This window comes from Neofelis nebulosa, chromosome 16, assembly GCF_028018385.1.
Source record: "Neofelis nebulosa isolate mNeoNeb1 chromosome 16, mNeoNeb1.pri, whole genome shotgun sequence".
Taxonomy (NCBI): Eukaryota; Metazoa; Chordata; class Mammalia; order Carnivora; family Felidae; genus Neofelis; species Neofelis nebulosa.
In genome coordinates this window covers 65,163,516-65,177,870 of record NC_080797.1, presented here as the reverse complement: position 1 = coordinate 65,177,870, position 14,355 = coordinate 65,163,516, and the positions used below count along the sequence as shown (strand labels likewise).

The window sequence follows — 14,355 nt, the reverse complement described above, 5'->3', positions numbered from 1 at the left end:
GAGAACAGAACCTGCAAGGTCAGCCTCAAGAAATCCTCCAGACGCCCCTCCTTGTTCACTTGGGTGTCAGCCCCTGCCCAGGCAACGGAGAAGCAGCCATGAAGGAGCACAGTGTAGGAGGCCACAGACCTCCATCTCGCTGCCCTGCGCCCTACCTCCATCTGGTCCACAGCAGCCCTACATCTGGATGCGGCCTTTCCCTGCAGACAAGCAGCCACCTGTTCTTTCCTTCTTGCTATATCTCAGCTGGGGAGATCTCCACCAGCACTGCCCCCTCTCTCTCCCTCATCCTCCCCCCGACCCTACTTGGAGAAGGGACACTCACTGCCACCCACCTGCTGCCCATAGGGTCCCTGCTAGGCAACCTGTCCTAGCTCTGAGCTCCTTTCTTCCCCTCCTGGAGACAGGATGTGTTTACACGTGAACGGCCTTTCTACAACCCCTGCCCAGGACGTACCACACGCCCGCTGCTCACAGCACAGGGCGTTGTCCTCTGAGCACCTGCGCCTGGGAGTGGGCTGCGGTGGGGTAACGTGAGCCAGTCTGCAGAGCCTGGCAGAGCACCCAACACAACACGCTCGTGCACGGTAGCAACTGTCTCCTTGTCCCTGCCTATCTGAATCTAGAACACACCAAAGAGGCAAAGGTGTGTCGACGGCAACAAGAGACATGGAAACAAGACAAGGATGGAGGAGAAGGTGCTCCCAGGAAAATGGGATGGAGACATGGGCTGGGTGGTGCTGGGGGAAGAGGGAAACAGAGCAAGCTTCCTGTCCCCATAGGCAAGGAAGACACTGCAGAAGAAAAGGATTTCTGGAGAGTTTTGTAAAGAGATTTTTGGAAGGTTGGGAGAGCTAAGGAACACAGAGTACACCCCCCACAGGGAGCCAGACAGGATATGTCCCATGGCTGCCTAGCCAGAGGGCAAGTCTCACTGCTCTAACTCTGCTGCTGGCCTAGAGGTCCCCCTCCACAGCGCGGGCAGGGAGAGGGGGCCAGCTGGCCACCAGCCTAGCTGCCAAAGCCTGCGGAAAACGCTGGGGATGTTCCCCACAAGAAGACAAAGGGTAGGTTCGCTAGAATAGGAGATCCTCACAGGCAGGCTCTTGATTTCGTTCACTGCTATGTCCTTGGGCCTAGAATTGCCTGGCACATAGGAGATGCTCCAGGAACACGTGCTGAATGAGAGACTGATTACTCTGCCAAGCAAGCCAAGAACGAAGCAGGCAGTGGAGGCTGAGTCTTCGGCTTAGGAGTCTGGGCTAAAGAGGCCAGTGCTGATGCCAGTAAGTACTGACTGCTCTTTGGCCACAGACTGTACCCCTCATCCTGGACAGCCAACCCTACCCCCAACTGGCACCTCCAGTAAGTTGCATCCAGGCACAGGGAGTGCTCCATGCAAGCCTCCCTCCCCTTCTCTCTTATCCTACCTTCTTGCTCCTCTTTCCCTTCTTTAGGCTCCAATCCCACCAATTCACATTGAGCACAGCTCCTCGGCTGCTGGCACCTGGAGACACTACTTCAGCTGTGTCATCTTGGGCCAGGAGCCTCCAGGGGTCTTTATTTTCTATGACAACCGTGATGCAACAGAATTGCCTGAAGGGCTCGTTGAAAAACAGGTTTCGAGCCACCTCCCCCCACAAGCTTCTAATTCCTGGCCAGAGAAGCTCCATTTATAACAAGTTGCCAGGTGATACTGACACTCCTGGTCTAGAGATCACACTGAGAACCACTAACTTGTGGAATTCATTGTACTTAATGAAGGTGATGTGTGACAGGAACCAACCTGGCCAGAGCAGAGGTGGAACAGCATCAGGAAGAATGGGAAGATGGCTGGGTTCTTATGGAACAACTTAAAAATTAGGCAGAATTCTATTTAAATCTCCAAGGATTCGAAAATGCAAATGACTACAGGTACCAAGCAAGTAGCATAAGAGTGAAGGGCTAAGTGAAAAGATTGATTCAATAATCAAAAAACTTCCCAAAAAGAAAAGTCCAGGATCAGATGACAACATGGTAAATTCTAACAAACATTTCAAGAAGAATTACCACCTGGGCTCCATGCTGGGCTTAGAGCCTACTTAAAAAAAAAAAAAAAAAAAAGGAGGGGGAGGGGGAGGATGGGGGAGAAGAAATGGGGAGGAAGGGGAGGAGGAGGAAGTAGAAGAATTACCACCAATCCTTCATAAACTCTTCCAGAATATATAAGAGGAGGGAACACTTCCTAACTCATTATCAAAACCATACAAAGAAACTACAAGGGTAGGAAACTACAGACCAGTATCCCTGCTGGATACAGACGCAAAAATCCTCAACAAAACAGTAGCAAACCAAATTGAACAGCATGCCATATGCCATGACCACATGGGATTTATCCCAGGAATGCAAGGTTGGTCCAACATAGGAAAATCAATGTAATACATCATATTAATAGAATGGGGGTAGGGGGGAGGGACACATGATCATCTCAACTAATACAGAAAGAGCACTTGACAAAATCCAATAATAAAAATACTCAGAAAACTAAAAATAGAAAGAAACTTCCTCAATATGATAAAGGACTTTTTTTTTTTTTTTAATAAACCCAAGTCAGGCTCAATGACACTGAAAGCATACTGAAAACTTATCCATAAGACCAGGAACCAAATAAGGATACCCACTCTCACCACTACTATTCAGTGTACTAAAAATTCTAGCCAAAGCAATTAGGTAAGAGAAAGAAATAAAAGGCATCCAAATTGGAAAGGAAGAAATAAAACAATCTCAATTTATAGATGACATGAACCAATATGGAAAAATCCAAAGAATACACACACACACACACACACACACACACACGCACGCACGCATGCACGCACACGTTACTAAAGCTAATAAAGGACATTTAAAACCGTTTGTTACAAGCTCAACAAACAAAATTCAGTTGTTTTTATATATGAGCAATGAGAAATCTGAGAAGAAAATTAAGAAAACCATTCCATTTACAATAGCATTTTTAAAAATCTACTATAATTTTACCAAGGGGGTGAAATATTTGTACCCTGAAAACTACAAAACAGTGATGAAAGAAATTTAAAAAGACATAAATAAATGGTACGACATCCCTTGCTCATGGGTTGGAAGACAATATTCTTAAAATAGCAATACTACCCAAAACAATCTAGAATGCAACCTCTATTAGAATCCCACTTGGATTCTTTGTAGAAATTGAAAAGCTGATCCTACAGCTGATCTGGAAACTCAAGGGAAAACATTCTGCCAAAACATTTTTTTTGTAGTACAATTGAGTTACATTAGTTTCAGGCGTACATTTGAGTAGTTTACACATTTTGCTATGTTCACCAACAAGAGTAGCTACCACCTGTCCTGATACCTCACTATTACTACAATGTCACTGACTGTATTCTTTATGCTGCTGCCCTTTATCCCCATGAGTTACTCATTCCGTAACTAGAAGCCTGTATCTCCCACTCCCCTTCATCCATTTTGCCCAATCCTCCAAACCCCTCCCAAAACTGATGGCAACCGTTAGCCTGCTCTATGTATTCATTAGTCCGATTCTGCCCTTTGTTTACTCATTTGGGATTTTTCAGATTCCACTTATGAGTAAAATCATCTGTATTTGTCTTTCTCAGTCTGACATTTCACTTAGCACAATACCCTCTAGGTCCATTCATGTTGTCTCAAATGGCACAATCTCATCCTTATGGCTACGTGATATTCCACTGAATACATATATACCACATCTTCCTTATCCATTGGTTAACAGACATGCCGTTTTCACATCTTGGCTATATTGTAACTAATGTGGCAATAAACACAGGGGTGCATGTATCTTTTCAAATTAGTGTTTTCGTATTCTTCTTCGTAGTGGATTTACTGGATCATATGGTAATTCTATTTTTAATTTTTTGAGGAACTTCCACTGTTTTCCACAGTGGCCACACCAATTTACATTCACACTACCAGTATATGAGGATTCATCTTTCCCCACATCCTTGCCAACACTTATTATTTCTAGCTATTCTGGCATGTGTAAAGTGACATCTCATTGTGGTTTTAATTTGCATCTTCCTGATGATGAGTGAAGTTGAGCATCTTCTCATGTGTCTGCTGACCATCTGTATATGCTCTTTGGAGAAATATCTGTTCAGGTTCTCTGCCTGTTTTTTAACCAGACTATTGGATATGACTGGTTTGTTTGTTTGTCTGTTTGTTTTTTTATTTGAGAGGCTGGGGTAGGGGAAGCATGACTAGGGGAGAGGGATAGGGAGAGAGAATCCTGAGCAAGCTCCACGCTCAGCACAGGCCAGACATGGGGTTCGATCCCACAACCCTGGGATCATGACCTGAACTGAAATCAAGAGCCAGACACTCAACTGACTGAACCACTGGGTGGGTTTTTTAAATTTTTGGTGTTGAGTTGTGTAAGTTCTTTTGGATATTAACCCCTTATCAGATATATCATTTGAAAATATCTTCTCTCATTCACTAAACTGTCTTTCTGTTTTGTTGATGGTTTCCTTTGCTGTGCAAAAGATTTTTTATTTTTATGTCATCCCAATAGTTTATTTTTGTTTTTGTTTCCCTTGCCATAGGAGACATGTCTAGAAAAATGTTGCTATGGTCAATGTCAGAGAAATTACTACCCGTGTAGTCTTCCAGGCTTTTTATGGTTGCAGGTCTCACAGTAGGTCTTTAATCCATTTTGAGTTTATTTTTGTGTATTCTGTAAGAAAGTGGTCCAGTTTCATTCTTTTACATATAGCTGTCCAATTTTCCCAACACTATTAAAGAGACGGTCTTTTCTCCATTGTGTATTCTTGCCTCCTTTATCATAGATTAATTGACCATGTACGTGTGGGTTTATTTCTGGACTCTCTATTCTGTTCCATTGATCTTTGTGTCTATTTTTGTGCCAGTACCATACTGTTTTGATTACTACAGCTCTGTAGTATATCTTGAAATCTGGAATTGTGATACCTCTAGTTATGTTCTTCTTTTTCAAGATTGCTTTGGCTATTTGGAGTCTTTTGTGGTTGCATACAAATTTTAGAATTATTTGTTCTAGCTTTGTGAAGAATGTCGTTGGTATTTTGGTAGGGATTGAATTTAATCTGCAGATTCCTTTGGGTAATAAGGACATCTTACCAATATTAATTCTTCCAATCCATAAGCATGGAATATCTTTCCATTTGTTTGTGTCATCTTTAATTTCTTTCATCAATGTTTTATAGTTTTTGGAGGACTTTCACCTCCTTGGTTAAGTTTATTCCTAGGTATTTCATTCTTTTGGTTCAACTGTAAATGGGATTGTTTACTTAAATTCTCTGCTACTTTGTTATTAGAGTATAGAAACACTATCAATTTCTGGGTATTAATTTTGTATCCTGTGACTTTACTGAATTCATTTATTACTTCTAGTAGTTTTTTGGTGGAGTCTTTAGAATTTTCTTTGTATAATAATGTCATCTGCAAATAGTGACAATTTAACTTCTTTACCACTTTGTATACTTTTTTTTTTTTTGTCTGATTGCTATGGCTAGAACTTCCAGTACTATGTCAAATAAAAGTGTCAAGATAGGACATCCTTGTCTTATTCCTGGTTGTAAAGGAAAACCTCTCAGTTTTCCACTACTGGGCATGATGTCAGCTGTGGGTTTTCATATTTCTCTATTATATTGAGGGATTCTTATCCTTCTTTTTGTTGATGTGGTTTATCACACTGACTGATTTGCGATTATTGAACTATCCTTGCATCTCCAGAATAAATCCCACTTGATTGCGGCGAATGATCTTTTTAATGTATTGCTGTATGCAGTTTGCTAATATTTTGCTGAGGATTTTTGAATCTATGTTTACCGGGGGTACTGGCCTATGGATTTCTTGTGGTGTCTCTGGCTGGTTTGGGCATCAGGATAATGCTGGCCTTGTACAATGTATTTGAAAGCTTTCCTTCCTCTTCTACTTTTTGGAATAGTTTGAGGAATACAGGTATTAACTCTGATTTGGCCAAATCAGCCCACCAGACAAGTTCCAAGCTCTGCCCTGTACAATAGGAAGCCAATAGGAATGTCCCTGAGCTGGAAAATGGGATGATGTAGGCAAAATTTTAGCAAGCCCCAAGGTGTCCTCTGTTGGGCACCCATGATGCATCAGGCACTGAACCAAGCACTTCACAAATGCCACGACAGAAGCCTCACAAGTGCCCAGGGAGTGGGTGAGAGGGTGGGAGGGTCAGAGCAGTTAAGCGACCTGCCCAGAGTAAACATCCAGTAAAGGCAGAACCCAGATTCAAGTCCAGATCTATCTGGGTTTGCCAACTCCACATCTCACGCACATGTCTGATGGGCATCTCAGACTTCACAAGCCCCAACAGAACTCCTGTTAATGTTCTTCCTCGAAAGCCTTCCTCCACCCATCCTGAAGCTCAGGACAAATCTCCAGGGTCATCACTGGATTCTTTATCCCTCATCCCTCACCCCCAATCTGACTGCAAGTCCACTGTCAAAATACATCCCAAGTCTGAGCACTTCTCCGCATCCACCCTGCCTCCACCAGGTCTCACTGTCCCTCAGCAGGACCATGCAGCGGCCTCCACACCAGAGCCTCCCTAATCAGCTCCCCATGTGATAGCCACATGGTCTTTCTGAAAGATAAAGCAGACGACACTGGTCTCCAGCTTAAAACCCTCCAATAGGGGTGCCTGGGTGGCTCAGTCAATTATCAACTCTTGGTTTGGGCTCAGGTCATGATCTCACGGTTCATGAGACCAAGCCCCACATTCCGCTCTGTGCTGACAGAGTGAAGCCTGCTTGGGATTCTCATTCATTCTCTCTCTCTCTCTCTCTCTCTCTCTCTCTCTCTCTCTCAAAATAAATAAATAAACTTAAAAACTCCAACATACCACTCCACAGCCCTGCCAAGGTGCAGGGGGTTCAGGCCATTTCTGTTTAGTCACAGGGTCACCAGGCTCACCCCCTGTCCTGGAGCTAGCAGTGGCACGGCCTCAGACTTGGAGGACGCCTTAGCCCTACCCCCAAACAAGCGTCCTGTCACTGCCCACACTCATCCCTAAACTGTCACCCTCAGCTCTCCTAGAGAAAGGAGGGTAACACGGCCCACTCCAGCCCACAGCAGACAGATCTGTGAGTGAGGAAGAGCCCAGCAGTCCCACTCTCACCCAGTCAATCCAGGACCCCCATGTTCCCTAGGACGGTACAAAGGTCCTGGCACAGAAGAAACAAGAGATCCACGGAGCCTTCAAGGACAATCTGGCTTTGGCAGGAGAGGACCTTGACTCCTCACGCCAGCCAGGAACATTGCACACACACCACTACCTAGTGCACACTGACTGCATGGCTCAGGGGCTCTGTGACAGGACGCAGAGCCCCTGCCAGGGCCATCCGGGGCGCCACAGCACAAAGGGGAGAGGGGGCTGGACCTACAGGGCAGGCCTGGCCAGCTCCGAGTGTGCACAGCCAGGCAGAAGCCCAGCAAGAGAGTCCCTCCTCCCTCTCTCACCTGGGCACCCCACCTGCAGCCGGCCGTGGGGCCCCTCAGGCTCCAGCACAGCGCCTACAAGCCTTGTCAGACTTGCACAGAGATGAGCCCCGCCCGGTCCCCTGCCAGGACCCCATCTCAGATCTCCAGGCCAGGGAGGAAAGGCTCTTGTCCCCAACTCTGTCCCGTGGCCTCCCACAACCCCCTCCACACACACAGTCCCCACTGTCCCTGATCTTTGTCCCTCCTTCCCCTGAGTGACAGGTGGCTTCCATGCCCCATGGCAGGCCAAGAGCCACCAGGGGCTCCCTGCCAGGCAAAAGGAGAAGGGGGTCTGGCTGCTCGGGCAGCAGGGCCTGGCCAGGCACTCCTCACAGACTGGGACACTCACCAAAAGATTCTTCAAGAAATCCATCATCTTCTACCTGTGCCTTCCCCTGCAAGTTGGAGGGGCCTGTCTGTCTGCCTGAGCACCACTGTAGCTGTTGCTGCCACAACCCCAGCAGCTGGGCTGCTGACGTTGGACAACTTCCTTAAGATCAAACAAGGAACTGCAGGATTTGGGTGTCCGCCCGGAGCTGTTATTCCACATTGACTAGCCCTGACCTTTGACCCCTCCTCTGCCAGTGCCGTTTTCCTGGGAACCCAGGGCTGGTGGTCATGTGTCATAAGAGCAAGGGATGCCTCCCAAGGGATGCATCCTGCCAGCAGGTTGTAAGAGGAGGCCCACTTGGGGGCCTGGGGGATGGAAGGCAGGACCCCCCATGCACGGGGCCTCAATGTTCTCATCTGTGAACTGGGAAGCCCTATATATAAGGAGAGTAAGAACAAAGTAAAAGAAAGACAGCAGGTGTCTGCGACTTTAAAGGCATTCTCGTGAACCCCACAGACCCTGAAATGTCGTCCTACTCAAAGGTTTGAAGCCACACCTGAAAAAGTAAGTGGCTCCTTTCCAGATGGGGCTTGTACGAGGAGGGCAGAGGCACAGCAAACTGCTTTCTTTCACAAAGAGCCTGAGGGGTTGGTTTTTTGGTTTTTTTTTTTTAGAATCATTACATGCATTTCTTCGGTTAAAAAACAAAAATTTCAATGTGCTTTCAAAAAGAGAGAAGTCCTCATGACCTACGTTTATCCCATAAGAAAAATTAAAAACAAATAAAGCAAATGGCTTGGACAGATACACTTGGCCTCCACAGCTCAGGGCCCAGAGGCGCCAGAGTGCTGTGCCATTAATAAGAACGTAAGTGTGGGGAGCGAGGAGCCAGGCCCCGGAGCTCAGCCCAGGGCTCACCTGGGTCTCAGAGTCTCTTTCTAATACTAATAAACATATTACATTTAATATCCACCCACAACCCCCGGTCCCATTCCAGCTTTGGGCAGAAAGCAATGTCCCTGGCTCAGAAGGAGAAGAATGAATTTTTTTAATCCCTCCAAAAAAGGCGGTGTGGTGTGGGGTAGCTCTGGACTTGCTGTGGCCGACAAGGTTCTAACTCGTGGCTCTGCTGCTATAAGCTGTCACTCACCTTCTGAGCCTTAGTGTCCATATCTGTAAAATGGACAGATCTGACCCACTTGGCAAGGTGTTTTAGAACAGGATTGGGGTGTATATACTGTGTCCCATGGAGGACGAAACACAAAGACCTTCAGCCTTTTAGTTGAGAGCATGAAAAGTACCCCAGCACCTGCTCAGCCCCACCCAAGAAGCTGATCTGGTCCCCGCCTTCCCTCCCCTGACCCAGCCCACCACCAGGCACAAGACCCACCTCCTTTCCCCAGCCCAGCCCCACCATGCTCCTGCTTGAGCTTCAGGAAATGTCCCCAGGGGCTGGAGGAGGGCACAGCTCAACTGAGGTCAGAGAAGGCCTTGGCATGGGTCCATCCCTGGGGGCTTCAAGTGACACTGGAAGTCATAAGGGGTGGGGGGAGAAGGGCAGAGTTCTAGGATGTGCACACAGTTGTAGGAGGCATGAGCTAGGGAGAGCCCTGGCTGCAGAGAAGGCTGACAATGTCCCTTCCAACTCTTAAGACTTTGATAGATAACCAGTCTCCCTGCCCCTGGGGAAAGGTACCCAGAGTAAGGCTCCTGCCTCTTCAACATCCTCCCTGCTCCCTCCTGCACCTGCTCATCTGCATTCCTGCTCGGAGCCAATGAGTCATTTAGCTGAGCCCTCACCCCGCCCTGCCACACCCACTCCTGCAACTCCCCAAGATACCCTCCCCAGAATACTTCTGCAACCCCCCTGCCACAGCACCCCAGCGCCCAGGGAGCCTCGTGGTCCAATCCCCTGCCTCTGCACAGGAATGCATTCAGAGGCGGCAGCAGTGAGGAAGGAGACAGGGAACTAACTGATTCCCTCTGAGCCAAGCACTGGCTTCAGGCAGGGCACCCAGTGAAGATCAGCCTCAGTCCCTTCTCTTACCTGCTCCCCTCTATTTGGTTGACTCCTACTTACCCTTGAAGCCTTAGCTTGCAAATCACCTCTTCTAGGAAGCCTTCCTGGCTTCTACCTCTCCCCCAGATGGTACACCCACAGCATCCTGCATATGCCCTATGGAATCACTTCTTGCTCTGTATTTTAATTTGTTTGTCGCCATCACCCCCCACCCACCGAATTCATCTGTAATCTCAGCACCTGGCACACAGGTGCTCAACAAATACTTGCTGAATGAATAATCAAATAAAAGAACTGAGTTCCATCTAGTGACTAAGAGAATCACCTAAGTAAATAATCACAAGCCAATAAAAGAGGGGCAGTAATGGGGATAAGCCAATGCCTGCATGGATGCACAGAGGAGTGGGCAACAGCTATGCTACAAAGGAAGGACTTTCCAGAAAGGAGTTACTCTCCCCATTTCGCAGTAAGACCACAGCGATACAAGAAAATCAAGTCCTGAACCTAAGGATGCACAGTGGTAGAGCAGGAGTCAAGATCCAGGCCTAGGATTCGTTCCCACTACCTCCCATTTGAGTCTTAGGATAATCTAGTTGGGGAGGAGGTGGAAAATGAAGCTCAGAGAGGATAACTGACCTGCTTAGGGTCACACAGCCTGTGAGGAGCAGAGCCAAGTGTATCAGGTGAAAGAGGGGATAAGGTGGGAGAGAATGGAGAGGAAGAAGGGGAAAGGGTGGGGGGAAAGGTGTCTGCCTTTGCTAAACTCGAGAGGGCAGGAAAGAGGCTGTGGGCAAGGAGGCCCACAGCGCCTGGCAGGATCATGAGCAGCGGTGGCAACAGGACCACACCCTGGTGGCCTCTCCAGAGGGACAGGCAGGGCCGAGACAATGAGTCCTGAGGACAGCAAAGCACAGAAGAAGGAACGAGGGCCAGGGAGACAAACAGCCATGCTGGTGGAACAAAACTACCCACTGACCACGGGGAGGTCAGCGGGGGGGTGGGGGGGGGGGGTGGAGATTAAGGTCTGAGCAAAACTCCCCTCTGTCATATTAGCCTCCGTATCTTTGAAATGGGACCTCTCTTCCTTCTACACCAGAAAATCCACTATTAAGGATGCCCAACGGGGGCACCTAGGTGGCTCAGTCAGTTAAGCTTCCGACTTCAGTTCAGGTCATAATCTCACGGTTTGTGGGTTCAAGCCCACATCGGGCTCTGTGCTGAAAGCTCAGAGCCTGGAGCCTGCTTCAGATTCTTTGTGTCCCCCTCTCTCTCTGCAACTCCCCCACTCATTCTCTCTCTCTGTCTCTCTGTCTCTCTCTCTCAAAATAAACATTTAAAAAAATTTTTAAAGGATGTCCAATGGTAATAATTTGATTACAAAATATCCTGCCTGTAGCAAGTTCACCTGGACCAGCACAGTTTCCTTCCCTACCTGGAATTTTTCAATAGCAGCTGTGGTCCCAGAGAAAGAGCACCAGAGTGGGAGTCACACAGACCAGCATCCAAATCCTAGCGTAGCCACTGGCCAGCTATGTGACCTTGAGCCCCATTTTCTTCATTTGTAAAACTGGAATGATGATCCCCACCTTCCCGGGTGCTTCTGATGAAATGAGGTGACAAACATACATGCGCCTAACACAAGGACAGCAACTGATCGACAACGTCTGCCAACTCTGAATCTGTCGAGTTTATAGACTACCTTCGTGATGGGAGCAGGTGACATTTACGGGGCTCTTGTTTTATGTGCCAGGTCCTGGACTCCAATCCTCATGACCACCTCGGAGGCCGTCACTATTATTATCCCCACTCTACATGTGTGGAAACTGAGGCTGACAGAAGAAATAACTAGGTCAACAGCCAGCATCCGGGAGACAAATACAGTCAGCCTCCAGAGTCCAAGTTCTGGACCAGCACTCTAACAGGGCCCGGGGGGCATTGTTTGGATCAGCTGGTGGGTATACACGCAGCAGAAGGCTCGGGGTCCAAATCCCACCTGTCCTTCCCTAAAATCTTTCTGAAAGCCCTCGGCCAGAATTCCCATAGCACTTGATTTGATTTGGGTACATATCATATCCTGTTTCCTCCTAATGGCTAGGTGACTGGCTGATCTTTCCTCTCAATTAAAAACTCCTGGCAGGTAGAAGCTATGTCTATATACACCAGATTTCATCAAACCCAAAAATGACCTCCATTGTAAGATACACATTATTTTATGTACCACCAACAAAGCAAAAATACCACCGGCCACAAACTCTGGCATGCATTGGCAGTGACATGCAGCCTGGTTTCACAGACGTGAAATGGGGGGTTTGTGGGGGAGTGTATCTTAGAAGCGATGAAATACAGTAGTAGCTGCACAGTAATTATATGTACTCAGTAATTATTTCTTGGGGCAGCAGAAAGAATACTAAACTTGAAATCACAAGCCTCAAGTTAGTGTCTTACCAGCTGGCTAAGGGGAGTGCTACATGTACCTCTCTAAAATTCAATTTTCTCATCTATGAAGTCGGGGAAAGAATTCTTCCCTTCCGAGGTAGTTGTGAGAACCAGAAGCGTTCAAGAAAATGCTTCATAAACTGTAAAGCACTGTCCCAGCTAAAGTATAAGCAGGGTGTACAGTGGATGATGAACACCATCAGTGGTTACAACCAAGGCGGGGAGGCCCTGTGGGTGTTTGCAAGGGGCACTGCCTTGGGGCAATCCAGGCCCATTTTCCAGGAAACAACTGAGGCTCCTGCTTCCAAGATGTCCCTACCTTGGAACAAGGGCATGGCACTTGTTCCCAGGCCTGCACTGGTTAAGGAATTGTGAAGTCTACACAGTAGAGGCTCTCCAAGCCAGCCTTTGGGGTGCCGGGCTGTAGTGCTTCTGGACCTGGTCTAGTCTGCGGCCTGAAACTCCGAGGCTTCCGAACAAAGGTGGGCTCAGGTTCAGGTCCAAGGCTCCCAGTGGGGGACTGGACAAACAGCTGTGTAAATCTCATGGGGTTATCAAGTTATAGGCCTGCAAAGGGTGAGCCGGGCTGTCAGGCAGCAGCCTAACACGCAGGAAAGTGAGGGAGTCAGCCTGGCTGTGGTCTCATCGGTGGCCACACTGTGGCCCTCTGTTTCTGTCTATCCTGAGGAATAGGAAATATAGCAGCCCTGAGGCTGAGAGGGTGGGAGCAAAGGGCAGCGTTGGCCTCCAGGAAAACCTCTGCTTCCCCCCAAGTCTTCTTGTCCCTGAAATGCAAAGTGTCCTGAGCTCCGTGGCATTTCTCTCTCCTAATTGCCACTGGTGGGTGGGTGTCTGGCTGGGTGTCAGAGACGTGGCTCCTCCCCTCCATCACTCTTTGGTGGTCTTTGTTCCCCAGGCAAGGTACCTGCACAAACCAGGGCACCTTCCAGCTCACCCTCTCCCCGTACGCTTCCTTCCCCTCTCCCTCTCTCTGCTCTCCCTCCTGCCCACTTTCCTGCTGGCTCTCTGAGAGCAGAAACTGCAGCCGTGCTGTCCAGCACACCTGGACTCTGGGTTTGTAGAGAGGACGGCGGAAGCCTTCTGTACCCTGCCTCTCCCCCTCGCCCTCCACTGAGTAAGTTTTAAGAACCAGGCACTCCTGACCTGGTGCCAACGGGCAGCCTCCCCCGGTTCTGGCCTTGACCTGTACCTGCCAGAAAGGAGAGGCTGCAGAGGCTGCCACTGGGCTCACCCATTCAGAGAGAAGCCACCCCAGCCCCGACACAGGACCTGCACCCTCCCCAGCAGACCCTGCTCCCCTTCGCTTATCTCAGGAGCTGTCCCCTGCCCTCCCGTGGGAGTGTCCCTGCCCTCCTGGCAGGCTAGCACTACCTCAGGGAACCATGAACACACCCAGCTACCACCAGGGAGAGTGTCCTCATCCTGCCGGTCTCTTGGCTGTGACCAGAGCTCAGCTCACTTATCTCCAAAATAAAGACTCCTCCTGGGTCTCACTCCCTAATTCACTCTGAAGCTTGAGGCAAGACCGAGTTGAGGGACACCAACTTCACACCATTTCTAAAGTAGGAGGCACCGTCCACCACGACATATACCACACACCAACCAGCCTTCTCAACAGGCCTCTCCTAGCTCTGTGCCTGAGTTTCCACTCTCACTCAGAGTATACAGGAGCCGCCCTCCCCGCCACTGGGGCCAAGCGGTCACCCCAGAGGCACCTGGCTGCTCCCAGAGCCCTCCTCCCTGGGAGGTGCTTCCAGCTGTACAACCGCTGCTCTGAGACCAAGAAGAAAAAAGAAGCTCTCCACCCCACAAGCCCAAACCAGCACTGTTACTAAGTGGCAAGAGCGAGGTTTAGAGATTATCTAAGTCAGAATTGCAATTATCCAGGCTCTTCCTGTTAACACTGCCCTCCATCCAGGGCAACAGATCCCTGGGATTTGGCTGAAGCCAGTCCCTTGCCTAACACAGAGCAGGTTCTCATCAGATGCACTGGACTGAAAAC

General features: G+C 48.6%; 1 protein-coding gene across 13 annotated transcripts in view; it reads right to left on the bottom strand.

The window, feature by feature from the left end:
- Window positions 1-14,355, bottom strand: part of RAP1GAP2 (RAP1 GTPase activating protein 2) — a 224,991-nt gene that overhangs the window by 70,207 nt on the left and 140,429 nt on the right. Inside the window, exon 1 of one of the 13 annotated variants that reach the window (XM_058703630.1) lies at window positions 7,895-8,084. The exons of the other annotated variants lie outside the window; for them this stretch is intronic. Coding sequence (XP_058559613.1) covers window positions 7,895-7,921 — 27 coding nt within the window. The 5' untranslated portion in view covers window positions 7,922-8,084. Of the gene's footprint in view, window positions 1-7,894; window positions 8,085-14,355 lie in introns of those variants that run through there. 13 annotated transcript variants of the gene reach the window in all.